This window comes from Peromyscus leucopus, chromosome 3 (assembly GCF_004664715.2).
Source record: "Peromyscus leucopus breed LL Stock chromosome 3, UCI_PerLeu_2.1, whole genome shotgun sequence".
Taxonomy (NCBI): Eukaryota; Metazoa; Chordata; class Mammalia; order Rodentia; family Cricetidae; genus Peromyscus; species Peromyscus leucopus.
Genome location: NC_051065.1, coordinates 106223824 through 106251269, shown reverse-complemented (window position 1 = coordinate 106251269; position 27446 = coordinate 106223824). Strand labels below are relative to the sequence as shown.

The window sequence follows — 27446 nt, the reverse complement described above, 5'->3', positions numbered from 1 at the left end:
AGCCACTGCTCACTGCTTACTATGTGCAAGGACCTATGTTCACTCTCTCGCAATGAGAATTCTTACGGGTGATTTTGTTAGAACAGCTAAGTGCTTGAGCTGAAGATACCAGCAGTGCTCTTGGATGTCTACTCTCAACAGCAGCATACTGGGAGCAGCCTTAGATTTCAGACTACATATTTCCTGAGAATGCACATGCAGTGTGGGCCCAACATCTACAGCAATGATGTCTTTCTGTTTGTTAAAGTCTGGACTCCACAATGGTGTAGTCATACTGGGACTTTTGTGCACAGACTTAAATATAATTCATAATCTTTCATCACAATGTCAAAATGCAGATACCTCAGAAACCTAAATTTCCCCCTCAGACTTGGTGCCAAGATACCAGCACAACCCTACCTGGTGTGAAGCCACTTAGTCTAAGCTGATCCATGTAGAGGAATGTTTTACTGATAAAAACCAATATAGTAACAAGGAATGTGAAATACTGTGTACATACCTTGAAAAAAAATCCTAACATTCTGCATAGAGAACACAGCTCAGATTGATTAAAATGATATTTACAAATATTTCCTAGCACTGGCCACTGAGAACCTAGTGCATATAGCTCACCAGCAGCCAGCACAGTCTTGGACCCACATCCTGGCAGTAAATATTAGTCTCCAGTAAAGGAACCAGGGGTCTCTGGAGAATCAGTTAACTGCAGGCTGGGACAAGTACTAGATAAGATTAGTTCAAGATAGTGTACATTGGAAGAGCACAAGAATCCACTTGCAGGAACTCCCAATGGCCACAGCCAGGACACTCAGAGCAACAAAGTCAATGCTAGTCATACTATAACCTGATATTGGGAATAACCTAAGGCACAGACAGACCTCTGAGTCTAGGCTGAAAGTGATGGAGTGTACCATGAGAGGGAAGGGAGAACTCATGTCTGTAAAGAACTCTACTTTTTAAACACCTACAGGAAATACAAATTACCTGCACATCAGGGTCAAATTATCATAGTCAAAACTCACTGTCTATTGCTATCTGTGGAAAACATGAGAAATGGTATCTGCAGCACATGGTAAACATTTAGGCTCACTGAGCTCCAGGAAGATGACCTAGGGGCCCTAGAATGTCCCATCTGTAAGTATGTTCTTGCTTCCTGAATAGAAAGATAGCTCTGTAGTTAAAAGCACAGGCTGCTCTTGCAGAGGACCATGGTTTGATTCCTAGTACCCATATGCCAGCTCATAACCACCTGTAACTCCAGTTCCAGGGCATCTAATGCCATCTTTTGGCCCCTGAGGGTACCAGGCACAGGCGTGGTACAGGAACATACGTACAAGCCAAGACACGCCCCCCTCCACACACACACATACATACACACACACAATTAAAAACAAAAAAGGAAGAATGTTCTTGTTTCCCTGGGGTCCTTAAACTTCAGAGAGTCAATGCTAACAATATGATGTATAGTATAGTCCTGGGTCACAAACTACCAGCCCTATCTCTGGAGGGGCTTGGTCTTACATAAGCGAGTCCCAATAAGCACTGTAGGTAGCATGCTTCAGGTGAGTTCTTCCGGTCACCAGCATTGGAAAAAGTTCACACTGTCCTCATCACATGGTTCCTGCTCTTGGTCTGACCTTGTCCTTTCATTGCACAACACTGACTGAGTACAAGAGCTTTCAGCAGGCTGTGAGCTCCAGAGAATGCCTGAAGCTAAGACTTGGGGGCACACAATTGCAAAATATCCATGTCAAATTAAATATTTACAACTACAAGGGGGAAAAAATAGGATGTTTATAGAAAGCAGAAAGCTGGTCAACAGCATCTTTGCTAGCAATCCATGTAAATATATATATATTTGTACCCAGCACAATGCACAAGGAGGGCACATTAACTCCAGCTCTAAAAGACCTGAACCTCAGTCTAATCAAAAGGCGGCTTCAGGAAATGCACATGGAGAGTCTGCAGGGCAAGGAACTATATTCTTCAAAAGCATCAAGATAGGCAAGGGAGGGCCGAGGGCCAAGGCCCTGACATGGCTGCAGACTAGGAAGACGTGATAACAGAGCCCAGGTGGGAGTCTGGTTTGGCCCAGGCAGAGAAGGGACCTGGTGAACACCTGCTGAGAGGGAACCTCCCATGACTGTGATAGCAGAAGCTGTCAGTGACAGACTCACCAGGGCTATGGAGAGGCTGCAAGGAGTGGCTGGGTGACATGTTACAGCTGTGGACACGATGGTGACAGGACGTACTGTCACAGCCACCTGAGGTAGAAAGGGTCTGATGGTCTGAAGTTACAGTACATGTTAGGAGAAGCACGGTTGGCTGCAAGGATGATTTAAAGGCAGGGACATTACATGGACTCCCTCCTGGCTGGTCACAGGATTTCAAGAGTGCTTTTTAAGAAAGACAAGTAGGTAGCAGAAGGTAATCCTTCACCCTGGCAGAGACATTTTCTTTCTTCTCACCCACAAAAGCCAGATACCTTGCAGATGCCACAATACTATTTCCCTTCAAAGTCTATAAAATATTTAAAATGAGGACATGCTGTGATCGTCACAGAAAGTGGCCAGAAACTACTCACAGAAACTTGATGCAGAATTAAGTACCCCAACTTTCTCCTACTGATTATATCTCAGAGTGAAGGACAAGAAACCACTCTTTAGATAAATGTCCTGGCTAATAAGAGGAAGGTAGAACTATTATCACTTTCTCTGCAGACCCCAGGAATCTAATGGTGCTAGGTGTTAGCCACTAAAGGTTGCTATGAAATAGTTCAGAGGACTCCACAAAGAACCCAGCACGACCTCAAAGAGTTTCACTAACTCTCCTCTCCCCCAAAGACTCAATCAGATCAAGCCTCAAGATGTAATAGTTAGGGCTAGAGAGATGGCTCAGAGGTTAAGAGCACTGGCTGCTCTTCCAGAGGTCCTGAGTTCAATTCCCAGCACCCACACGGTGGCTCACAGCCATCTGTAATGAGATCTGGCTCCCTCTTCTGGCCTGCAGAAATACATGCAAACAGAACACTGTATACATAATAAATAAATAAATCTTAAAAAAAATATGTAGTAACTAATTTAGGGAAACACGTAACAATGAGAGAAGTGCTCATCTATACCAGTGAGGCAAGCTGCAAAAGCCACCTGAGCACACAGGACAGACCAACCCATACAACACTCCACCAAACGTGGGAAAGAGTGGGAGAGAAAGTACTGTGGCTCTAAACCACAAGAGTAGCTGCCAAGAACAGCCTCTGCTCCTCTGTGGATTCTGATGCCAAAAGGTGTCAGGAGTAGGCATGACAGTTTAGACAACTAAAACCTCAACATTTGCCAAATACTGATATTAAGGACAAACCATCAGTTTTAAGAGACTTTTAAAGTGTCTTTAATTTTTAAAATGTCATATTACAAATGATAACCAAATAACTATCTCAGTAGACATTGCCCCAGTGTGGTGAGCGCAATAAACTCTGTACCTGAAGTCTGAAGCACCCCCTTTCCTCCAACACAACTGGCTCAATAAAGATATCTGACTTCCTTAATGAATTTGGCTTGCATATGGTAATTTTTTTCTACAGACCCTCACTTCTCCTTTCTTTTATTTTCCCTGCAAGTTTTACACTACAAGTTCCAGATTCTTGAGCCACAGAACTGTCCTTTCTAAGTCACAAGTGACACTGAGAGGCACAGAGGGAAACATCTGCTTGAAGAAAACTGTTACTTTAAATTGGAGGTACGACATAAGAGCAAAGACATAAAATTGCACCAAGTAAGTGTAAGTAAATGTAAAGATGAATGATGGATGCCTGAGATCACCAAAGAGCTCTGCTGACATTAAACAGGATTCACCAGTCTCCTTTCAGCACTGTACCTTCAACCCATGTGCAGAAGAGGCAGCATGCCAGACCAGACTTGACTGGCCCATGTGATACTGCTTTGTTTAGTTTTCCCATTCACACGAGCTGCTGCTCTGAAAGGTTCAGGCTGATTCAGAGACTGCTGTGCATAGGCTGCCTTCACACAGCTGCCCTAGAGTCAATCCCTTGGTTTCCACAAGACCAGGCCCAACTCAGCATCCAGCCACCCTCCTGCTTTCCTGATACCTGGCCAGCTTGGCTCATTTATTCAGTAGCCTTCCAGAACTGACACTGTGTTTGAACTCTTGACTTTCCCAGAGCCTCTTTAGACCTGTCAAGCATGTTCAGACATGCTGGGAATTTGGTTACTACCTGTTTTCTAAGTTTACATAAAGCTAAGGAATTGATAAAAGGGCATTTTGAACATAGAAGACAAAGAACACAGAAACAACTGTTCTGTGTGCTTTCTCTGCCTGTGACTGTGACACAAGAGACCTTAGTCGCTTGCCCACCAGCACTGCAGCACACTCGGCCTCACCTTCATCGCTCCCAGTTCCTTTCTGCTTTTTTTTCTTGACTAGTTGAATGGCTCGGTAATCAGTTCTTGCTGAGCCCCCACTTTCCTGGGACCAAAGAAAAGTGTGTCAGTTGCTTGATCTAAACAGCAGAGGGAGGGTAGCAAGGGGACTAGAGAACCATCCTAAGCCTGCCTTGGGAATGTATCAGAGCTCCAGGAATCAGTCACCAGCAAAGGCACGCGGGAAACCACACGCTCGACTGTTAGCACAGGAAAATGCACTTCATCATCTGGAACAGTGAAGGTCATTCCTCCAAGATCTAAATGCATTAAAATATTTTAGAGAGGCTGTTAAGAGCTGCACACTGCCCTGCTCCCTAAAACACGAGTCTTCCTGATGCCAGGGTTATATCATAGCAGCCCTGGGTAGTGTTGGCAGCAAGTGCCACACTGTCATATGCCAATATAGAAAGTGTCACTGAATTCAGCAAACTTACTGAGGTGCCACAGAAACAGTATTCAAATAGGATATTTAAAAATTTGTGAATATTTAGTAAGAAAAAGTTTCATTCTTAAAACTACAAGGAGCAAAGGAAACCAGGCCTCTACCAGCCCTCGACAGCTCATGGCATACAGAAACCCATTCATAACACCATTCCCACTCAGAGGCAAGGGAGCCCAATGAGTGCCACACAGCTAGCAAGAGAACAAACAAGGGGCAAGCCCAAGCTCTGCTGGCTTCTCCATCTCCACCCACAGCTAGGCTCTGAGACACAGGCGTCAGGGACAGGCTTCCCACACTCTGACCCGTGGTTCCCTCCAGTCCCTGTCAAGTCACCTGCTACTCTTAGCAACTACTGTGGCAGCCTAAGCAGATGCTGGCAAGTGTAGCTCTGCCACCAACAAGCCAGACACCAGACTGTGCTGCTCTCACATTGAGAGAAATGCAAATCAGCTCCAGCAGGTTGGTTACTAGGTACCCTCACACTCGTAGTAAGGTAAGATGCTCGTACTAAGGTAAGATGCATGAATCTTAACATGATCAATGTCAAAACGAAATTCAACCAGCATTACAAAGAAACTTATATGATCATTTCTATCATAGACTGAGGAAAGTCAGACTCTCTAGGAATCTTTAAGTTACTTTAAATTAGATTATATTAAAGGTATAATTGATATAAATATAGAATACAGTAACTGTCCAGCCTCAAAATTGGAGTATTGTTATAATCCTTCAAGAATGAAGGCTCAGGAACCATTGTTTACTTCTAATAAAAATATCCTGACGTAGCTTTTAAGTTCTCACTGAAGAACTTAAGAAGATTGATGCCAACATTGCTCTTCTAGGACTCGTCACTACATGAAAAGCATGAAGGTAAGAATAGTAGGAAATGCCTCAAGTTTTCTCAAGAAAACTATAAAATCACAGAACTGCAAAGAATCTTAGAAACAATGTAGCCCAAACCCCTTATTTTAGAAATAACTGAGGATTTAAGGCTCAGATAGGTTAAGTCATTTGTACAAAGCTGTAAGAATGTCAATTCCAGAATCAAGGTCAAAGTCAGACTTCCAGACTATTGCCCAGGTTCCATCTGTCCTTCTGCACACCAGAAAGAACCGTCTGCATAGACAGGATTCATCCCAAACATGATCCAAGGTGCATTAGGGGAGTGAGCTAGTGGTGGTGACGGAATAGAGTGCTTCATACCAAGTAGAGGCTGCCGGTGCCAGCACTGAGCTCTGAGTCCTTTTGAGCCCCTGGCCTCTCTGTAGAGCTGGACAGCATAGACTGAGATGGCTCGTGGCTTTCTTCCTGCCCTGGGACCACATCTGGGACAGGAGGTAAGTCTTGTTCCACTTTTATTGGAACCAGCAGATCTGGGACTCGGGCAGTTTCTTGGGCAGTGTCTGAAGAGGTTGGTGCGGTGTCAGGTGCTGTTAAGTTATTGCTGGGAGTCAAAGCTGGTGGGTCTTGACCCAAGTTCCTCACAGGCAGAGCCACCAGACAGCCTACTGCTCCTGTGCTCATGGCCTGAGAATCATCTGTACTGAAACTGCCTGGTTGAAGAACTGTGGCTGATGTCCCAAGAACAAGAGGACTGTCCAAACTCGGAGGCATATCACTGTGGGTCACCAGAACCAGGGGGTCCATGGGCCCTAAGGAGTTGTTATTAGAAGGGAGATTCCCTCCCAGAGAGGAGCTCACAGAAGAGACATCAATGGTGAGGATCCCGGAGTTCAGGGCTTCATCCGACCCAGCTGTCGAACTGCCACTGTTAGCAGGTGTATCAGAGAAAAGTGCTGCTAGATCTATGTTGGTGAGCTCACTTTGGCCCGGGCTACTCAGTTCACTGCTGGGTGTGAGAGAGCTTGGAGCTTCTAGCTGAGGTACAAGATCTGTAAAAGCAATGGATATTCCAGTTACTATCATATCAGATTGAGAAATCTTCTTTCTGTTTGAGATACTAGCAGGCACCCCTGAAGCAACACTGACTACCCTTTCACTAGACCTTGCCACCAGGGTAAAGAAAGACCTAATGCTGGCATACAGTGAACAGCAGACACCACAGGAGGGGCTGACTTGACAACATCTTCGAGGTGTCTTGTGTTCCAAAGCCTGCCCTTCCTCCTATACCACACTAGCTAACCAAGGTTTCAAACACCCCACAGCATGAAGCCTCCATAAGTCAGCTCTGAGACCAACTCTGGCTCTGGGGTATTTTTGAAATTAGCTTCAGTCATCTCCAGTCATGTCAAACTGTGTGCCCTGCTCCACATCTACTGTCATCCACAGATGGTCTGAGTCCTCTGTGGTCATCAAGGAGTAAAACTGGCTGTCTGGGCTGGGTTGAAAACTCCAGGGCTAGGCAGATACATGGAGCTCAGACAACAGAACCTCTCACCTGTCTCACTGCGGCTTCTGAACTGCCCCAGCGCCTGAAGCCAAGGAAGGAGCTCTCAGCTCTGCTTCTTCCACATCAAATACACATTAACCACAAATGCGAACTTTCTAACCATGAAGGCCAGGTCACAGTGCATACTGAACTTTTTTGCTGTTGTTGTTGTTTTTGTTTTTTCGAGATAGAATTCCTCTGTGTAGCATACCAGCCTGGCCTTGACTCAGGAGATCTGCCCGTTTCTGCCTCCCAAGTGCTAGGATTAAAGGCATTTGTCACCATGCATTTTTAAATCAAGCCCACAAAAGACATCTAGTTTAGACATAAGAACAGAAACCAAAGTCAGAATCTCTCTTCAGTTGTCATATCAGAAAGTTTCTTTAACAGTATCTTAGTACCAATACAACATTCTGAGAGGAAATGGGAGTGATTCTTTCTAGAAAGTGAACAGGAAACCCGTTTCTTTCTCAAAATTAAAAACAAGCAAACAAACATACATCTTGATGATTATGTTCTTTGTGGTAAGTGATTTTGATGGGAGAAAGATGCTAACTTACTCAAAAATCTCCTACCTAACATTTTATTAGTTCCACAAATGTCAACCACAGAATTGGTGTAAATGGATACACAAGAGAAAAATCACTGACTAAACACAAGCACATAGTGCTAATGGTTAGAATTGTGGCTTTGGGAGGTAGATAGATCCCAGCAAAGATCCTGGCTTGAGCACTTCCTTTTGGTGTGCCCTTAGCAAGTCTTTCTGCAGCAGCAGGACCATTGTGAGGTGAACTGAAACACAAGCTGGCAGTCATCAGGCAGTCTTGAATGCCTGGTCTTCTACTGTCAATGGGCAGGATGAATGATACATGAGTTAGTCAATGTGCACCATAAACATGGGCCTGCTAAGAGGGCCTCTCACTCATCCAGAGTTTAGGGAAAACTCCTGTGACGAACCATGAATTTGCTAGCTTAGGGAAAGAGAGATACAGCTGAAGAAGGAATTTCATGCTGAGGCTTGTGGGGTCACACAGCACCAGCTCAGAGCTGGAGAGAGGGATAATGGTTGAGAGCCTCTGGGAGGAAAGATGACGCCCTCTGACATTAAGTAGGAGACTAGCAGGAGAGCAACTGCTTTTCTAATGCAGAGTGGTCTAAGGTCACAGCGCCTGAGATCCAAAGGACAGAGTAAGCAACCGCCTCTCCCAAGAGGAGAGACCAGATAAAGAACACAAACCTTCGCCAGCTCCAGCTGCTCAGAGCTCTGCAGTAGATGTGCTAACCAAAAATGGCTCATAGTGTCACCTTCTTTCTTTTTAAAGCTCAGGGAAACATGGCTCAAAGATCTGTCCCTGTTTAGGATTCCAATTGGGAAAAAGCTAAATGCTATTGTCTGCTTCATAGGTCATAGTGAGGGTAGACTGGTCAAAAACATGTATGGCCTCCACCAATTACCTTACCAACAGCAGAACCTACCTCACCCCAGAGAAAATTGTCTCTGAGAATGCACTAGAGAGACACAGACACTGCTGTCTCTCCTACATTCTTGGTGTCCTGCCTACAATTGTACATAAGACCTAGAGGGGCAGGTTTCTAAGTGTGGTAGCCCAGACGTTGAATGTCAGGTCCTACATGCTCAGCATCCTGCCCTCCACATGCCCTTGACCACTATCATGATGCCTCTCTCATAGCCCAGCCCATTCCTGAGACACAACTCTGCTCTGGGCTTGAAGGGTTTCCTGCCTGCCTTTAGAACACAGTCCTCTGTGTAGGATCTGCTGTCTCCTAAGACCAGGAGGAAGAGATAGGATTCAGTGCTCAGGAACAGTGGATATTACAAAACAAACTCAGAGGATACAGGTGCAGGGCAAAGGGCCCAGTTGCAGAGAGGCTTAGAGCACATGTGTCAGGAGGCCTGCAAGGTGATGGCACATTTGAAGGGAAGAACTTCACAAAGGGGCTGTGGTAGATGCAAGCAGCAGCAGAGGAAAGAGCACAAAGGTCCCATGGCTGTGTGATAACCCACAGCTCCAACTTCATGGTTACACAGGACTGAGAGTGGAGAGGGAGACACATTGTGCCTTGTCTCTCATGCTCAGGCACATGCGTTCTCGCAGCTCTCAGGGCCACAGTCACAGACCTTGGCGACGGCTGTGCTGCCGCACCATGTGCGCCTTCATGCTGTGCTTAGAGGTGAAGAGTCGGTTGCAGCTGGACACTGGGCAGCGGCTTTTCGGAGCACCCACATCCTGCAGGTGTTTCTTAGAATGAATGTACAGACTGCTTCGAGCTGAGAACCTGGCACAGCACCCTGGAACACAGAGGGGAACCAGAGTTATACCTGAGGATGATCAACAACACTTCCTAAGTTCATCAGAAATGACATTATGGACTGGTAAGACAACTCAAAAAGGGAGGTGTTTGCCAGCCAAGTCTGGTGACCCGAGTTTGATTTCTGGAACTCACATAAAGGTGGAAGGAAGGAACCAATTCTACAAAGTTGTCCTCAGACCTCCACATATACACTGTGACCCACTGTGGCACAGGAAGCTCCCACCCCCCACAATAGTAATTAAGAATCATGTGCCAACTAGTTTTATGTCAACTTGATACAAGCTAGAATAATCTGAAAGGAGGGAATCACATGAGAAAATACCTCCATAAGATCAGGCTATAGGTAAGCCTATCAAGCATTCTCTTAATCAGTGATTGATGGGGGAGGGCCCAGACCATTGTGGGTAGTATCACTCTGGGTTGGTGGTCCTGGTTTGGTAGTGCTATATGAAAGCAGGTTAACAAGCTGTGAGGAGCAAGCCAGTAAGCAGAACTCCTCTATGGCCTCTTCATCAGTTCCTACCTCCAGGTTCCTGCCCAACTTGAGGTCTTTCCTTGTCTTTCTTCAACAGACTATGTAACATATTCAGGATATGTAAGCCAAATAAACGCTTTCACCCCCATGTTGCTATTGGTCATGGTGTTTCATCACAGCAATAGTAACCCCTAACTAAGACAGAAATTAAGTCAATGGGAAATTACAATCCAATCCATGCAGGATGACCAACGGTTCAGATCTTTCAAGAATAAAGGTCACTTAAGAATAAAAAAAAGAAAACAAAAACAATAAAACAACAAAAACAAAAACAATACCTAATGAGGTGCTTGTTGCGGGTGGAAGAAATACAAAATAGGTAGTAGAGGAAGGTAGCTATAACTACTAAGGCCACATGACCAGTTGCAAAACTGATCATAATTGACATGTGTTTCTGTCACATTTTGTTAAGAATATATTGTAAAGATATTTGTGTTTTCTTTCCTAGATTTATTTATCATGCTATATAATACCAACTGAGATGTCAGTGGTTATCATATGTAAGTTGCAAGATACTAAAAGAATGTACTTTTCTACTTATTGGCACTTATTCTAAGATATATAATGTGTTTGCAGTTTTAGTGGGATAGTTACATTATGTTAGTAGTAATTATGATCTGGCTATTGGTTTGATTTGGAAATGAAACATATCTTAATGACATAAGGAAATATGATTGTATATCAAGTTGACAAGGAGTGAATTTGTGATGGCTAACTTTGGTTGTCAACTTGACTACATCTGGAATTAACTAAATATTTCTGAGGGATATTTCTTGATTTAAGGTCAGAAGACTCACCCTAAATCTGGGCCACCCCTTCTGATGGCAGCCTATATAAAAGGACATGGAAGATGAAAGCTTTTGTTTTTTTGCCTGCTTGCCCTCACTCTTGCTGGAAAGCTTATCCATCCTGCTGCCAAGGCATCCCTTCACTGGCATTAGAGTCTTCTTTGAGATTCCACTGTATACTGATGACTAACTGAGTCATCCAGCCTTGTGGACTGAACAATTAGATTCTTGAATTTTCTACTACTGTTGAGACTAGCTGGTCTACAGCCTGTAAGCCACTCTAATAAGCCCCCCTTTAATATATATATATATATATTTTCATTCTGGCAGTTCTCTTCCTTTAGAGAACCCTGATGAACACAAAGCGTAACATTATGTTCCCAAGCACTGGCCACTGACAAGTGACATATAACAAATACCTAAGGAGGAATTATAAAGTATTATAATTATAAAGAATTATAAAGTAATACGAAGACCATGAGTTAGTCAGTCTAAGACATGTGACCTGATCAAGTTCACTCTGGCCTGTTTATTCTATCCACAGCTCCGAGTTAAGTCGAAGTTCAGTTGCAAAAATATATACTAATCACCTCTATTAAGCTATTAAAAAAAAAAAAAAAGCAATCCTACAGTTCTAAGGGTTGGAACTATCTCAACACATGACCATAGATAACCCCACCCATTTCACCTCTGTGCAGCCCAGAAACTGAGCAAATGTCTCTAAGTCACAGGTACAAGTGAGCCAGAGACAGCATTCCCCAGCTTATACACTCAACTCCCACATCAGATCTGGATTCAAGTGCTGGAGGAACACATATTTACAATTGCCTTCCCTTTATCTCTGCCTGCCTGTCATGTTGTTTTTCTGCCCTTCACAGACCCAGGAAGGAGAGGCAGAGTTGAGTCCAGAGGCTTGTGAGTTGACTGGCATGTAGGTAGTAAGTCAAAATAAATGGCAGAGCAAGATCAGTGCTGAAATAATGAATGCTGTAGAAACAGCTTTTGAGAAGACTGAGACACCAGTGCCTGAACAAGGGGCAGCGGGTGACTGCCCTGGTGAGTGATGGGGCCAGGCCTTGGAGCAGAAGGGTGTAAAAGTGCAGGTAGTTGCCCAGCTAAGGCTGTCTGCACGCAACCCTAGTTTGTTCCACGGCCACAGATAAACTTCTGGCCCTCTGCAGAGCAGCTTTTCCTTGTCTGTAAAATGAGATACATGGGGTCAAGATAAGGAACAGGCTTAGAGCTTGTCTAGAAACATGTTTGAAGTTTCATGTGAGAATGAAGTTAAGTCCCAAACTATACAGAGATGGCCAGGGCCCTTACTTATATGGCTCTATTTTTCCTTAAATAGCCCACTTGGAGGTCCTGGGCACTGGCACTGCCCACCACCCTGAGGATGTGCCTGATGTCACTCTCAACACAGGGCCTGGCTTCACTTAGTCCAGTAAGAAGGGGTTCTGGACTCTCTGTACCAGGCAGGCTCCACTGCCGTGTGCAGAGGCCTTGATTAAACCCTGTCACTCTTCTCTCTGCTGAGGCTCATTATCTTAATGGCTCAAAGCTCCTTGAGACTTTACAAACAAATGCCCTCTTTAACAGTGAACTTCTGCCCTTTCTTCTTCCCCCAATCACCTCCAGAAGAGCTGTGAAAATAAGCAGTTCCCTGCCTCCTGCTCAGCAGCTCTACCTGAGTTACTCTACCAAAATTTGCCCACCAACACCAAATGACACACTAGTGGGTCTCCATATTCTGAGCTGGCCCTCCACAGACATCCTTCTGGCTCAGCACCCTCCCTGCCTTTAAAGCTCCCACCAGGTCAGCCTTTCCAGTTTTACCACCATATGTGGCTCTCCACCTGGGCTTAAAAAATAGAAAACAAAAGTCCACCTAATAGCAATCACTACAATCATCAGAACTGACAAGTATCAATGCTTTTACGAGCTTTAAAAGTTTTAATTAGTTGAATCTTTACAAGAACCCTATGAGGGTTTATTTACTTTATGAATAAGAAAAAGAGACACAGAGCTTAAGCTGCTCATTCCAGGACTTCTCTGAGCCGTGCAAGTAGCAGACTCAGGACTTGAATCCAGAATTCACACTTTCAATTGCTTGAGAATTCCATCCACTTGCAGGGTCTAAGCAAGGACCTGCATGCCACCTGCTTCCTTTGTAGTCCAGCCTGTTCTTTAAGCCAGCAGCAGACACACAGTCTGCTTTCTGAGTACCTTAGGCCAAGCTGAAGGTACATTTTATCATTTTATATACCATATGACCAAACTCTTCTCCCATCCAAATCTCAGCTGAGACACTGATCTCAACTACTGTGCCTCCCTCATCCAGGTCCAAATCATTACAACATGCTCTGACTTCTGTCTTCGCTGTTGCTGGGATTCTCTTCCTTTGTGCTGCCAGCCCCCAGCCCAGGATGACTTCAGTGCCTCTCCAAAGACCAGACTGGGCTTTGGCTCCAAGTGAACTGCTCTTGCCCTGTGGATTCCTCCTGCTGGTTTTTCTGCTTCTAATAGCCACCCTTTAATGTCTGGCTAGCTCTTCTTCAAGCTGACCAGGACATTCACACTCCCCCAAGAGCAGTATGGATAAAGTTCGGACATCTCACAGCAGCTTTTATGTTCTTATTTACCTGTCCATCCTCACAGCTGTTAGGCTGATAAGAGGGAGAACTTGATCATACCATTTGTATTACATTCAGTATGTTGTAAGAACTGTTGTTGGCTTTAAGTGGCCTTTATCATCCTTCTCCAACTAAGATAACTAAAGTCCACAGATTTAGGTCAGGTCATCAATTAGGGCCCTTCTGACTCACCCTGGACTACTCCTTCCTTAGTGAACAGCAGGGCTGTCTTGAAAGGGCCATACAAATTTTTGGCAAATAAATTACACTTTCAACATTTAAAGAAAAAAGCCTGTGCGGGCTAATTTTATGTCAACTTGACACAAGCTAGAGTCTTTTTGAAAGAGGGAACTTGAATTGAGAAAAACATCTCTGTAAGATTGGTCTGTAGGCATATCAATGAGGCATTTTCTTGATTGATGATTGATGTGGCTGGGCTAAACTCACTGTGGGTGGTACTACTCCTGGGCCTAAGGTCCTGGGTGCTATGAGAAAGCCAGCTGAGCAAGCCATGGAAGCAAGCCAGTAACCAGAACTCCTCCATGGCCTCTACATCAGCTTCTGCCTCCAGGTCCTTTTTTTGAGTTCCTGCCCTGACTTTCTTTGATGATGGACTGTAACACAGAAGTATAAGCTGAAATACACTCTAAGTTGCTTTTGGTCACTGTGTTACATCACAGCAATAGAAACCCTAACTAAGACAAAGTCTCATGAATAGCCTTATAAAAAACCAGACAGACTTTATTTTGGTCCAGGTACAGTAAGACTAGTTATTTGTCATTTAGTGAACCCAAGCTATGTGCCAGACCACATATAAAGAAGCATTCTTCTCACTTCACCCATTCCTCATAATCATCAGTTAAACAGGTAGTGGAACTAGAGCCTCAGATTAAGCAGCAGGGCAGAAGGCAAACCTGTACTTCTTCCAATACACTCCTTAGACAGTGTACACGTACTTTCAACTGACCCAATAAACACAATGCTGTAACTGACAATTATCTTAGTGCTTCTGCAAATCAAACTTATAGCTCAACATGAGTGTTGGTGTGGCACTTTGTCTACAGCTAAAGCACCATTTTAAATGCTACCTTCCACAGGGCACTCGAATGGCTTTGTTCCCAGGTGGGTGATACTGTGGCCCTTTAGATGCTCTGCTCTAGTGAATGACTTGCCACAGCCTTCCACAGGGCAGGTGAACCTCCGGTCATCGTCATGTTTCCTGAAACGAAAGGGAGGAACAATTACTACTCACAGACTCACAAGTATGAGGCTTTAGACACAAAACCAGCATGCTCTCTCCATCCGAATAATCAATGCATTTCAGAATGTCCACAAAGGGTTTGTTTAGCTGCCCCACAGTAAGAAATTCTACTTTGATAATTAAGGTGGCCCCAAAGCCAGACACAGAACAATTAGTGCTACAACAATCTAGGAAAGGATGAGTCCCAAAGGAGTAAATGAAGCAATCTAAATTGTTTAGAAGTATCTATAGTCAATGTGCTTTCCAAGCCACAGATGGCCAGAAGATAGACAGACAGACAGACAGACACACACACACACACACACACACACACACACACACACACACACACAAACACACAGAGAGAGCTTGGCAGCAGTGGGAAAGAATCCTCTTAAGTCAATTTATAAAGTCCGTCTTTTTCTAAGTATTGTTTTCATTCTGAGCACCTCAGACCCCAGTTACGCAAATAGACACAGGTCATCCACCCCCTCAGTATGTGTAACATACCAATGTTGCAGCTGTGACCAAGATGGAATGAGACAACATATTAAACATTACGGGTACACAGACCCCAAGTTGTCATTATCACTACCAAAAGTTAGTAATAACATGAAGAAAAATATTTCCACAACATCTAACAGGAAACAAATGTAATTGTATTGACAGTATGCTTCAGTCAACCAAACCAAACCTAACAGGAAACAACTGTTGTCAAGTGAGGAGATCTTACTGCCTTTCTTACAATTTTCTAAAACATTGACACTGAGCTCCATTTTAAATAGCTTGAAATCTGTACATAACTCAAAGTGTTCTGTGACACACACTTCATGTGCTTTCAGAACATAAATAACAAAATGTAAGGTTTACCTTTTGTGCCTTAGAAGTTTGGACATACTAGTGAAGGTCCAGCCACAACTGTCTGAGTCACAAATAAATGGTCTTTCACCTTGTAAAAGAAAAAAAATGGCACAGCATGACTATGACACAACAGCTACCACAAAGTAAGGTCCACACTGTGGTGCACCCTCCAGCTCGTACCTGTGTGACTTCGCAGGTGAATTTTCAGTCGGCAGGCTTTGTCATATTGTTTATTGCATCCAGGAAAGGAGCAGGAAAAGAGCTCTTGTTCCCTGAAGTGGGCTCGGTTATGGGAAAACAGGGCACTCACTGTGATGAACGTCTTCTCACAGCCTGAATGAGGGAAGCAGAAACTTAGATCAGAGGACGACAAAGCACACAGTACAGCTTACATTGTCTACAGCCTGGGGCACATTCACAATGAGCAGACAAGGAAAGACACGACTCGCAAACCATTTCTGCAAAGCCCTGTCCACCAATATTTAGCCTTCTAGAAGCTACAGTAGGGCAGCACACACAGGCCACCTGCCCCAGTGTTATGTGGAGACGACACAGTGATTAAGAGGATGTCCTCCAAACATAGCCTTGGCCAGCCAGTTCTGTAGCCAAATCTGCGTAAACTAAGCGTGTCTTCCACAAACCCAGCTGGCAATGCTGTCTGAGTGAAACCCAAGAAATCAGCAGGACAAAAACACTAACGACCAAGAGTTTCTGTCCCACTGGAGGATACTGCATCCCCCACACTTTTCAGTTTCCTCCAGCCTCTGCAACTGGCAGCCCCACATTTATCATCTGGTCTCTTTTTCTTTTACTTATTTCCTCAGGTTCTTGTCAACTTCATTTCCATCCTCATAGTCCCACCCCACCCCATCAGCCCAAGCAACCTACACCTCAGCAATTCCTACATCAACACTTCTTTGACAAAAATGTGCGGTGCTCAAACAGGGTGGAAAATAAAAAGCTGGAAATGTTTAGGCACTATGTCTGTTACAGCTCTTCCTCAGAGTCCCTAAAATGCTATCACTAGACTCCGAAGCGCTGCACAACCCTGAATAAAAGTAGCAGCCTAGGGAATCTCTGCCCCATCCTCTCCCGTAGTTAGCTTCAATCTGTTCCCTTTGCTACTTAGGGTGTAACTGAACATTAGCACTCTCTGCCTTAGCAACAGCCCTCATCACCCCCAATCAATAGCCATGCTCTTTCTTCCTCCCTCTGCGATCTTTTTCCTGAAGCCCTCTACCATTCCCACCGCCACTTTCTGGCCCATGTTGTCAAAAGAATCCCTCCTTGACTGGACACTTAGTGGTGCTCCCCCAGTCCCTCTCCCAGCTTCTATGGAAGCCCAACTGATCAGCCAACACAAGCCGCTCAGGGGCACCTGATGCTTTGAAGTGGATCCCTGTCCTTCACACAGTACAACACACACACACACACACACACACACACACACACACACACACTCACACACACACAGAATGATGCTACCTTCACCAGGGTGAGGCCTGCAGACACCATTCTCACATCAGGAAATGACTGCAGAAGGTGTTCCATCAGACTGTATCAGATAGTCTGTGGGCATGTAAGAATACAATACTAGAATCTGTTGCTACCTATGAGCATACTCTATAATGCATGTTATTAAGAGAACAGGACGTGTATACATGCTAATGTGTATCCTAGATCCTGGCTAACAGTATAGAAGAGAAGAGATATGATCCCAGAAACTAAGAAGTCCGACAAAAATAAAGTATGAAAGACACACAAACAGATGTGCCACACACCTGGTGGTGGGGGCAGAGGCTCATTCTGGTGAAGGACCATCACCCTGGATAGTACTAGGAAGGACAGAGGTCTTATTTAAAGCATGAGGTATTCCTGGGGACTCTGTGTCCGCTAATCCGTAGGGCTTCCATAGAGGCTGGAGAAGGTCCAGAGAAGCACTGTGTAATTCCCTCAGTAATTTAAGGTGGCATATTTGGCCTTTATAGTCTTGGATCTCTGACTCATCTCATATACTTGAGTAGATTGAGAAAAATAAAGTCTCGACTCAACTCAACTCTGAGAAGAAGTGGTCACTTTCATAGGAAGCATCTTAACAAAGGGCTTGTGGCCTCCCCCAGGGGCAGCTGTGACTATGCACGCCACTTCACTGTAGGAACCCAAGGGTTCCCATCTAACTACCTGAAAGGAACGTGAACACAAACACGGGAGTGTTTTTATTTGCACGTTTCTCACTTAGATCCGGGCATCCCCCGGTACACCCTGCCCAAACAACAGCACAGAGCTTGACCCCCGATCCAGACACGGTCGGGTCCCGCCCGCCCCCGCAGCTCCGCGGCCTCCGGCTCACCGGGGAAATCACACTTGTAGGGGCGCTCGGGCTCGAAGTGGCTGCGCTGGTGGGAGTTGAGCTTGGCGTGCGTGGGGAAGCGCTCGGCGCACACCTCGCACTTGAACAGGCTCTCCTGCTCGTGGCCCTTCATGTGCGCCTTGAGGTTGTACACGGTGGTGAACTTCTTGCCGCAGCCGCCCACCGGGCAGCCGAAGGGCCGCAGCTTGTCGTGCGACTGCAGGTGTCGCTTGAGCTTGTAGGAGGTGGTGAAGGCCCAGCCGCAGCCCTCCAGCGGGCACTTGAAGGGCCGCCGGCCCTGGAGGCTGCCGTGCGTCAGCAGGTGCACCTTCAGCTGGTGCTTCTTGGCGAAGCTCAGCGCGCACTGCGGCTCGGGACAGCGGTAGGCGGGAGAGCCGGCGCTGGCGGCCGCCGGCCCGCGGCGGGACACACAGGCGCTCGAGGGCTCCGGGCCTGGGGTAGTGGCGGGAGGCAGGCTCGGGGCGGCGGGCGCGGGCGCGGCGGCCAGCGTGAAGACGCCGCGATCGAAGCGCACCAGGAGGTCCTGGTTGTGGATGGTGACGGTGCCCGCCAGAGCGGCGCCGGGGGCGGCGCCGGGGACCTGCTCCGGGGGGCTCGCGCAGGGGCCGGGTTCGGCCTCCTCCTCCTGTCCGGGGGCGTCGGCCGCGGCGCGCGGCACTTCCAGCAGTACCACGAAGGAGTCGCCGCCGTCCTCGGAGGGCGGCGGGCTCGGCCCCGGGGCCTCCTCCGGACGCGGCCCGGGCCCGCCATCTTCCGGGCCCCTGAGCAGCAGCAGGCGGCGGCGCCCGGGGCCCGCACCGAGGGATGGCCCCGCGCCGCGGCGAAGTCGGCTTGGGCCACCGCCATGTTGGTCTCCGCGCGCGACCGGGGCGGCGAGCACGGCCGGGAGGTCCATCTTAGGCCCAGCTGAGGCGTCCGGGCCGCAGCCTCAGGAGAAGAGCGGCCCGGCCCTGCCAAGCATGCGCGCGACACCAAGGGTCCGCCCCGCCACCCCTGAGGGAGTCTCTGTCAAAGCTCCGCGTAGAGTACGGCCCCCGAGCCGCACCTCCAGCTGCGCGTGCGCAGGAGCCGTGGGCGTGGCGCGCGAGGGCTGCCGGGACTGTAGTCACGAGGGCTCCGGGGGGTGGGGCGGGGGCGGGGCCTCCAACTTGGCTGTACTTTGGGGTGAGTCCCAGATTGAGAGGAAGAGGGTCTTCAGCCCCTCCTTTTGCATCTGGGTAGCGCAAAGGAATGGAAGCCAGTCGCACCTCGTCAGCGTTCCTCGAGCCTTCTGTGCTTTGAAAAGATGAGCTGATTCAATCTGTGCTTGCCAGGTGTCAGGAGACAGATGTCCGGTTTACCTGGGGCCATATGGCCTAGAACTTGCGGTCAGGCCTTGAACCTCTCCACTTCGCTTGACATCTTCTTTCTCCGTGACTTCGCTGAAGTGCACATCTACCTGGTACTGCTGGACCACAAACCTGACTTGCTCCGAGGCAGGTCCTGAATGGATCCCTGCCGATGCCACCAAGGGCATTCCCTTGTTGCCTTGACAGTGTGAGCCTACTACGTTGGTAGTTGTTCCCTGGACTTGGCTGCCCGACTTCTGCCATATGGGTTTATCTGGAGTCCTTCCGTTTCTGTCATCACCACCCAAATTCAAACCCATTTCACTCCCACATTCTCAAATAACTAAGGGGTCAGTCCTCAACCTCCCTTCACCCAACCGCCGCCCCCCGCCTGTTTTCTGCAGAGCAGGATTTAATCTTCTGAAAGTGCAAATACTATTAAAACCTCGCCAGCCGAGCGGTGGTGGCGCACGCCTTTAATCCCAGCACTTGGGAGGCAGAGGCAGGTGGATCTCTGTGAGTTCGAGGCCAGCCTGGGCTACCAAGTGAGTTCCAGGAGAGGCGCAAAGCTACATAGAGAAACCCTGTCTCGAAAAACCAAAAAAAAAAAAAAAAAAAAACCCTCGCCAACCTGCCCGTTGCTCCCACACCCGATTTACCCCATTTCCCACCAGCCTATCCCTTAATAGGCAAGACTATGCCCCTCCCCTTGTATCTACTCCAAGAGGGATGGAAATATGTCCACACATAAACCACATGAATATTCATAGTAGCCTTAGTTATCACAACTCCCCAGGGGAAACAACCCAATTTTCCATCATCAGATGAATATGTGTTCATACAGTGGAATATTTTTGAACTATAACAAAATATTGCAAATTTATCATGCCCAAACCTATGAAAGATTTATGAAAGATGTCTTATGATAATGACGTGTATATGAAATGTCCAGAAGAGCTAAGTCTGTTAGACAGTAGATTAGTGGCCACTGGTGGCTACAGGGAGATGGGGAATTAGGACTAGCTTATAATAGTGATGGCTTCTCTATGAACCAAAAAAATTTGCATTAGAGGTGCTGATTAAACAGCACTTCTGATATACAAAAACTACTAACAATAAACTTGACAGCAATGACTCATGAATGTTTCAGTTAAAAAACATTTAAAAGTCAACACAGAAATAGGAAGATCCCATTTGTTTGTATGGAAAGAGCATTGCATATCTGTGCATATGCATACATACTCTGAAAAAAAATTTCCAGAAAGACCCTGGATGCCACTTCTGTGGTGGGGTGGGGAGAAGGGCTTTGAGTATACCCTAGGTTCCCTTTGGCACTATTGGGTTTATTGTTAATTAGGTGTGTGTGTGTGTGTGTGTGTGTGTGTGTGTGTGTGTGTGTGTGTGTTATGGTATATGGGGGTCAGAGGACACAGCAGTCAGTTGAATCTTTCCATCATGTAGGTTTTGGGGGTTGAACTCAGTTCATCAGGCTTGGTAGCAGGTGCCTTTAGGCACTGATCTATCTCACTGGCCTTAGTTGATTTGTTTTAGATCACAAGCAAGTAGTTTAGAAATTAAATTCTAGATTAGACATTATTTTTCTGCTATGGAAAATGTTTTGATAGTTCCTTAAAAACATAGAATTATCATGTGATCCTATAGTTAGAGTTCTAGGTGCAAAAGAGCTGAAAGCAGGGCCTCATGTAGACACACGCACACCTGTGTCCACAGCAACATTCACAGCAGCCCGTGAGTCCTCCAGTGGCTGAACGGTTAAGCAAATGTGGTCCACTCTGCAGTGCAGTCTTACTCAGCCTTAGCATGGAAGGGCGTTCTGCTACATGCTGCCACGTGGATAGACCCTAGGACACAGAAGGGCACATGCTGTGTGAGTCTCCATCTGTGAGGCCTCTGGAGCACATAATAATAGGAAGACAGCAGGGAGGGGACAGTGTCAGCTTGGGGTGATGACAAGCTCCTAGACCTGGGTGGTGGGGACTGCTGCATTGCATCATGGAATGCTTCGGATCACTGTGATGCAGCCTGGAAAGTGGATGGGATAGTAAACTTTGTTGTGTTTTACTACAATAAAAGAAAGAAGAAGATGTACTGGAAAGCAGCAAATAGCATGTAGACGTTATTCTGTGTTCTCTGCTGTTTCAAGAGTGTCTCAGTAGCTTTTAGGACATCTACTATGGGGTGGATTCAGCCTCCTGGGTTTGCAAGGACTCATCTTGCCGACCCGCACTACTCATTCTCCTCTGGTTTCTCTAACCCTCCAGACCTGGGGTTCCTTCTACCTTCTGCTGGACTGTCTCTGAGGAATACTTTTTCTGTTAGCCCTTCCAGGTTGGGGTGCTCAAGTCCTGGCTCCAGCAAGGCTCAGAGAAGCCACCGTGGTGTTCAGGCAGAGGTATGACACGCTGTTGTTGCACTTTGCAAGGATCTCCCCAGGAGTACAGTTAGGCTGAGAATGGAGGCAGGGAACCTGGTGAGGAATCTGAGCAAAACTGACCTCACAGGCCACAGAGGTGGCCAGCCAGGACAGGGCCACTGCTCACCGCTGAGCCCTGACTGTCCATACTACCGTGATGGTAGGCACATTGCAGTATCTCATCACAAGATCGTGGCTTGTCGTTTTTGAATGCTACCATATGTATTTATCTGTTCAGCTAAATTTTACTTTATTTTAGTGTGTGTATATACTAGTGGTGTGTGTGTGTGTGTGTGTGTGTGTGTGTGTGTGTATACTAAGTATGTGTTCTACCACTGAGCCTCCCCCAATGTCTTATAAGGATTGCTTTTTTTTTTTTTTTTTTTTTTTTTTTGGTTTTTTTCGAGACAGGGTTTCTCTGTGTAGCTTTGTGCCTTTCCTGGAGCTCACTTGGTAGCCCAGGCTGGCCTCGAACTCACAGAGATCCGCCTGGCTCTGCCTCCCGAGTGCTGGGATTAAAGGCGTGCGCCACCACCGCCCGGCGGATTGCTTTTTTTTATAAATAAACATATTCCTGGCTTTTAGGGGGGAAAAACAGAATAGCCCCAGGCTATAATTATAATCTCATTATATTTCAGTTACTCTTATATGAACTAGAACGAAATTTACTTTTTAATGAATTAAAATGTCAAAATTTACAATTCAGCTTCCTGGTCACACTAACCACATCCGAATGCTGGGTATGCCACACGAGGTATCCATTCTATCGGAAGACAAGGGCCAGCGCTTGTGCTGACTGTTGCCAGCTGTACCCTTCACAGTGCAGGAGAGTTCCTCTACAGGAAAGGGCTGGGGCTCCACATGACAACAGCACACACATGGTATGGGTGTGGAGGGCTCTACTCCAGAGCCAGCCTCTGCCTGATTCCCTGCTGTGATACTACATAGAGAATAAAGGAAAACCAAGGGTACCTCTCAACAGAGATCCAGGCATCATGGCTGTGCAGGGCATATTTGGAAACTGAGGCTGAGAGGCCCTGGCCGCTCACTGAAGGATGTCTGGCTCCACACTTACTTTTTGATTTAGGAAAATTTTTATTTTATGCAAGAAACACAGACCAAGAGAACAGGAAGCGAGTGTTGACCTCTGCTATGGCTCGTCTTATTCAGAGGGGGTGTTGGGAAGTGGAGGAACTTTAGCGTCAGAGCTAGTGGGAGGTCTTTAGGTCATTGGAACAGGCCCTTGAGGGATTGTCGGGCTTGGGTCCAAACTTCCCTTCTTTGCTTCCTGGCTCGTAGGGTAAGCATTTTGTTCTGCCATGTGCCCCCTGCCCTTGCCATTTGGCACTGTTGCCAGAAGCCCAAAGCAATACAACTTCTTGATCTTTGGTGGGGACCTCCAGAACTGTCAGCCAAAAAACCCCGCTTTTCTCTTTGTTAATTGCCTTGCATATTCGATTATGGTAACATCATAATAAAACATCCTTTTGTGTTTTAAAGGACTTAATTACATTTTCCTAAGGCCCGGTGTCTCCTTAAGTCTAAATAAGACCATTGGTTCATGCCAGTGAAGTAGGACTATCCACACCCAAATCTCTCAGTCCTGCTCCCACAGCAGGGCATCATGGTCTATCCTGGATAGGGGTGCTGGAGGACCCTCATGTCTTTCCTATGGCACTCTAGGGAAGACAAAGGATTCCTTCTGTCTGGTCCTATGTCAGGATGAGCCAAACATGGCAGATATTGCCACAGCAGCACAACTTCTCTGGGGCCAGGCCAGTGGTCTCAGGGGTCTTTCTTTCTCTTCCTTTTCTCTCATCCACCTTTAGGATTTTCTTTAGCCCTGGCTCAGCGTAGGGGACAACAAGCCCATGGCAAACACATCGGGAGAGCTGGCCTGGGGAGGACTGAAGAGAGGGCACGGGGAACAGCATGGTGGGAGGGCCCTGAAGCTGGGGGTTGGGAGGTAGGTGGCACTATGAAGGAGTAGCAACTTCAGAGGCAGGCCAAGGAAGCACAGCTACCCAATTCTCTTTGCCAGGGCCCCTGCTCCAGAGGCAAGTCTGGTGTAGATCTGGTTGGTTGGTTTGGGAAGGGTGCAAGACCCCAGCTTTAGGCCAATGCAACTCCTGCAGGATTCCAGTTCCCAAACAGACCCCCAGGGACCTCAGGGAAGTGGTTGGTTCTGTTTTTCAGGTCCACACAGCTGACCTGGAAAGTGTCTTCTCTCCACATGGCCCAGCACCTGGCCATTTTGCCTCAGACACTGTGCTACCCACTCCCGCTAGCCCAGTTTACGCCATGTACTGGCCTCTCCTTTATTCTTTATTTCCTGTCTCTCTCCTTCCCATATTCCTCGGCATCAGGGACCTGGTGTGGGCACTTTGCGTACCCATCCCTGGTTCCCTGAGGAACCGGAAGTGATGGCACAGACAAGGGATGCGAGGATAGCTAGGAAGGCAGTGTGGGGACGGTGGTGGACAGGAGACTGAACATCACTTCGAGAAGGTCACAGAATGCTGGGAGACTGGTGCCAGCTTGGCCATCTAAGCTGGAGTCCACTCTACTGCAGTCTTAAGGACCTGCCCATAAACAAGATGTGTCCTACTGTTGTTGGAGTCAATCCACTGGTCAAAGACGAGGGCTTCCACCTTGATAGGCCTCTGTGGTTCACCGTGTGGGACATTAGGAGAGCTATGTAGGGGTGCAGTGCTGGGGGGTGATCTGAGAGGGGAGGGCAGTGGGAAGGAGGGGATCAAACAGACCCTGGCTCTTCTCAGGGCCGCAGGGCCTGCTGTAGCACTTGTTCATCTACCACCTCGTGGGGAAGGGTCACCGCCAGGCCGCTGTTCTCCTGCATTGTCTGGCAGATGATCTCATAGGCCTTGGGGTTCCCAGACCAGCAGCGCCGTGCCACCTGCAGAAGCCGAGCAGATAGCACTGGTGTCAGCATCCCTGGGCTGTCCACGTGGCATCCTGGCTCCCAAACTCCATGTCCTCTTCTACTTGGGGATTTCAGAGCCTCCCTTGTATCTGCCAGGCTTAGAATCCCTGCTCTCTTCCCTGGAACATGTAACTGACTTACCCTCTTTTCAATCTGAAACCAGTTATTTTTCTACCCAGCCCTATCCCCACCTCTAAGAATGCCCTGGCTTTTATAGAGGGCACTCCCTGGACAGAACAAGCTCATCCCCAGCATCCATCCTTTCCCCTTCAGAATCTTCATCATCAGCTATGCCACCCTCCCTAGCCTGCCTCCTCTCTTATGCCTGGTCTGTCCTAAATGGTGACCATGGCACCTCCCCATCTAGCTGCCACCCACCATCCCCAAGCCACCCCTGGCCTATATCCACACCACTGACAGTGAGGTCTCCTGGGAGGAAACCCCATCTTGGATCACTCCAACTCCTAGTGCCAGGATGTAGCTCCCCCCCTGCACCCCTTGTTGAAGTACTAAAATTTAGTGGTTCCAGGTGAGTGGCCCTACCAGAGTACCCTCCCTTCTCCCTGCTTCTGGGTGCAACCTCAGTCCTCCAGAGCTACTGTCTTCACTCTGGTCCTTTGCTCTGGAATCCCTCTTCGGTTTGTTCACACCCTGTATACCTTTCCTCATCATTACCTGACCTCTGACCTCAGGTCGACCCTTCTGGGCTGCCTGTGATATGGTTTGGGAGAGGAATCTGCGCCGCCCCTCCCCGCCAGGATGCTGCAAAGATGGGTCATAGCTGCAGGATGAAAGGCCCGTCTAGATTCTGAAATATGCTCTTTGGCTGCCTTTGAAGGTGGCAGTGAGGGCTGGTGTAGCTGGGGTATAGCACCTGCCTGGCATGGGCAAAGGCCACCCAGACAGCAAAAAGGAACAGCAACACGAAGCAGGGAACGATGAGCCTTAAAAGGGAGATCATGAGGCCAAGGCACAGCAAAATGACAGAGGTCACCATGTCTGAGGCCCTGGGTTCGACCCCAGCCCCCAAAGAGTAAGGCCTCAATACCAGCATAGGGGTGCTTCAGGAGGAAGGGCTGAGCCTGCCAGGGTCCAGCTGCATTTACAGAAGCTAGACTTCAGAGTGAGACCAGAAGCCGGGCGGTGGTGGTGCACGCTTTTAATCCCAGCACTCGGGAGGCAGAGGCAGGCGGATCTCTGTGAGTTCGAGGCCAGCCTGGGCTACAAAGTGAGTTCCAGGAAAGGTGCAAAGCTACACAGAGAAACCCTGCCACGAAAAACAAAACAAGAGTGAGACCAGAGACAAGGAGACCCAAAGGAAAGTGTGGAAATAGTTGGGAAGGGGCGGTGAAAAGGGAGCCCTGGGGCCTGGAGAGATGGCTCAGCAGTTAAGAGCACTGGCTACTCTTCCAGAGGACCTAGGTTCAGTTCCCAGCACCCACATGGTGGCTCACAACCATCAGTATCTCCAGTTCCAAGGGCTCTGATGCCTTCTTCTGACCTTTCTGGGTACCAGGCACACACAGAGTGTGTATACATGCTAGCAAAACACTCATCCACATAAAATCAAATAAAAATAAATACATCTTAAAAAAAAAGAGGGAGCGGGGAAGGGCTAGAAAGACAGTAGAGGCCCTTACTGGGAAGGGCCAGAACTGTAGCCCAGACTTCCAACCTGGAGGCAGAGCCATGGAGGAGGGGAGACAGGGAGAAGCTGAGGAGTTCTGGGGGACTTACACCATTGGAGACATCCCAGCTGAGCATCATCCTGGCTTTCTGCTCAGCCTGTGCCGACCCATCTAGCACAAGGCCAAATCCCCCATTGATCACCTCGCCCCTGCAAGAGACAAAGAGGTTCCCAGCTCACTATCTGTATTGGCTTTCTTGGAGCAGGCATCGTGCAAGGCTTCAGGCATTGGCTTGAGAAGATATCAGCACTGGGGGAGAGGGGGGGCTCGTTACACTGGACTCTACATCACAGAGCCACGTGGTCAGCAGCACAGAGTGGCGACATCCTGGCTTCTCAGCCAGTTATGCTTCTGAGCTGGTCTTGTCCACTTCATGTAAACCTCCGAGACCCTCTCTGTATCACCCTCTGTGTGATGCCTGCTTACCCACCAGAATGGGAAGCAGCCTTTCTCGTTGGACCCAGGGTTTTGTACATGCTAGACGAGTGCTCTGTTACTGAGCTACACTCTGGTCTGGGATGTGCTCTGAGAAGGGAGGGAGGTTGCTCTCAGGCCCCTCTGAAGCGGCCATGAAGAGTGAATGAGCACACTGGAAGGCTGGCTGGAAGCTGCCATGCCCATGTGGGCTGCTAATTGCCCAGATGCATTGACTGCCCGGAGGCTGCCTGAGTTGACTCACCTGGTCTCTGAAATGATTCTGCGACACATAAAGTCTACCCCCTTGCAATCCTTTCCTATAGAAATAGCCCAGAGAAGTCTTTGCTAAGGTACAATTTCTCCCACTCAGTGACTTTGCCAAATGGCCCTGCCCTGCAGCACAGCCTGGAGCACATGGAGCTGAAGCCAGCTGGTGCTCTCACTAAGCCTGGCCAGTGGACACACAAGCACAAAAGAAGTCATTAAGCAGCCACTCCAAAAGAGGGACCGTGGAGTACGCTAAAATGGAATGTACCCATGCACACAGCTGTGGATGATGACCTTGCACAGAGAAGAGCCATTCCCCAGGGCACCGGTAGACAG

General features: G+C 47.6%; 2 protein-coding genes across 4 annotated transcripts in view; both read right to left on the bottom strand.

Annotated features, from left to right (window-relative positions):
* Positions 1-19087, bottom strand: part of Zxdc (ZXD family zinc finger C) — a 32201-nt gene extending 13114 nt beyond the window's left edge. Inside the window, exons 1-7 of one of the 3 annotated variants that reach the window (XM_028854502.2) lie at positions 18012-19087; positions 15842-15994; positions 15671-15749; positions 14649-14779; positions 9411-9581; positions 6085-6773; positions 4398-4482 (exon numbers count right to left, since the gene is read on the bottom strand). In XM_028854502.2, coding sequence (XP_028710335.1) covers positions 4398-4482; positions 6085-6773; positions 9411-9581; positions 14649-14779; positions 15671-15749; positions 15842-15994; positions 18012-18927 — 2224 coding nt within the window. In that variant the 5' untranslated portion in view covers positions 18928-19087. The remainder of the gene's footprint in view (positions 1-4397; positions 4483-6084; positions 6774-9410; positions 9582-14648; positions 14780-15670; positions 15750-15841; positions 15995-18011) is intronic. The other 2 variants (XM_028854511.2, XM_037203911.1) reach the window with 2 other exon arrangements.
* A 3782-nt stretch (positions 19088-22869) lies between these two features.
* The window catches only part of Uroc1 (urocanate hydratase 1), a 36571-nt gene continuing 31994 nt past the window's right edge, over positions 22870-27446 (bottom strand). The window contains exons 19-20 of the mRNA XM_028854492.2: positions 26476-26575; positions 22870-24711 (exon numbers count right to left, since the gene is read on the bottom strand). Coding sequence (XP_028710325.1) covers positions 24571-24711; positions 26476-26575 — 241 coding nt within the window. The 3' untranslated portion in view covers positions 22870-24570. The remainder of the gene's footprint in view (positions 24712-26475; positions 26576-27446) is intronic.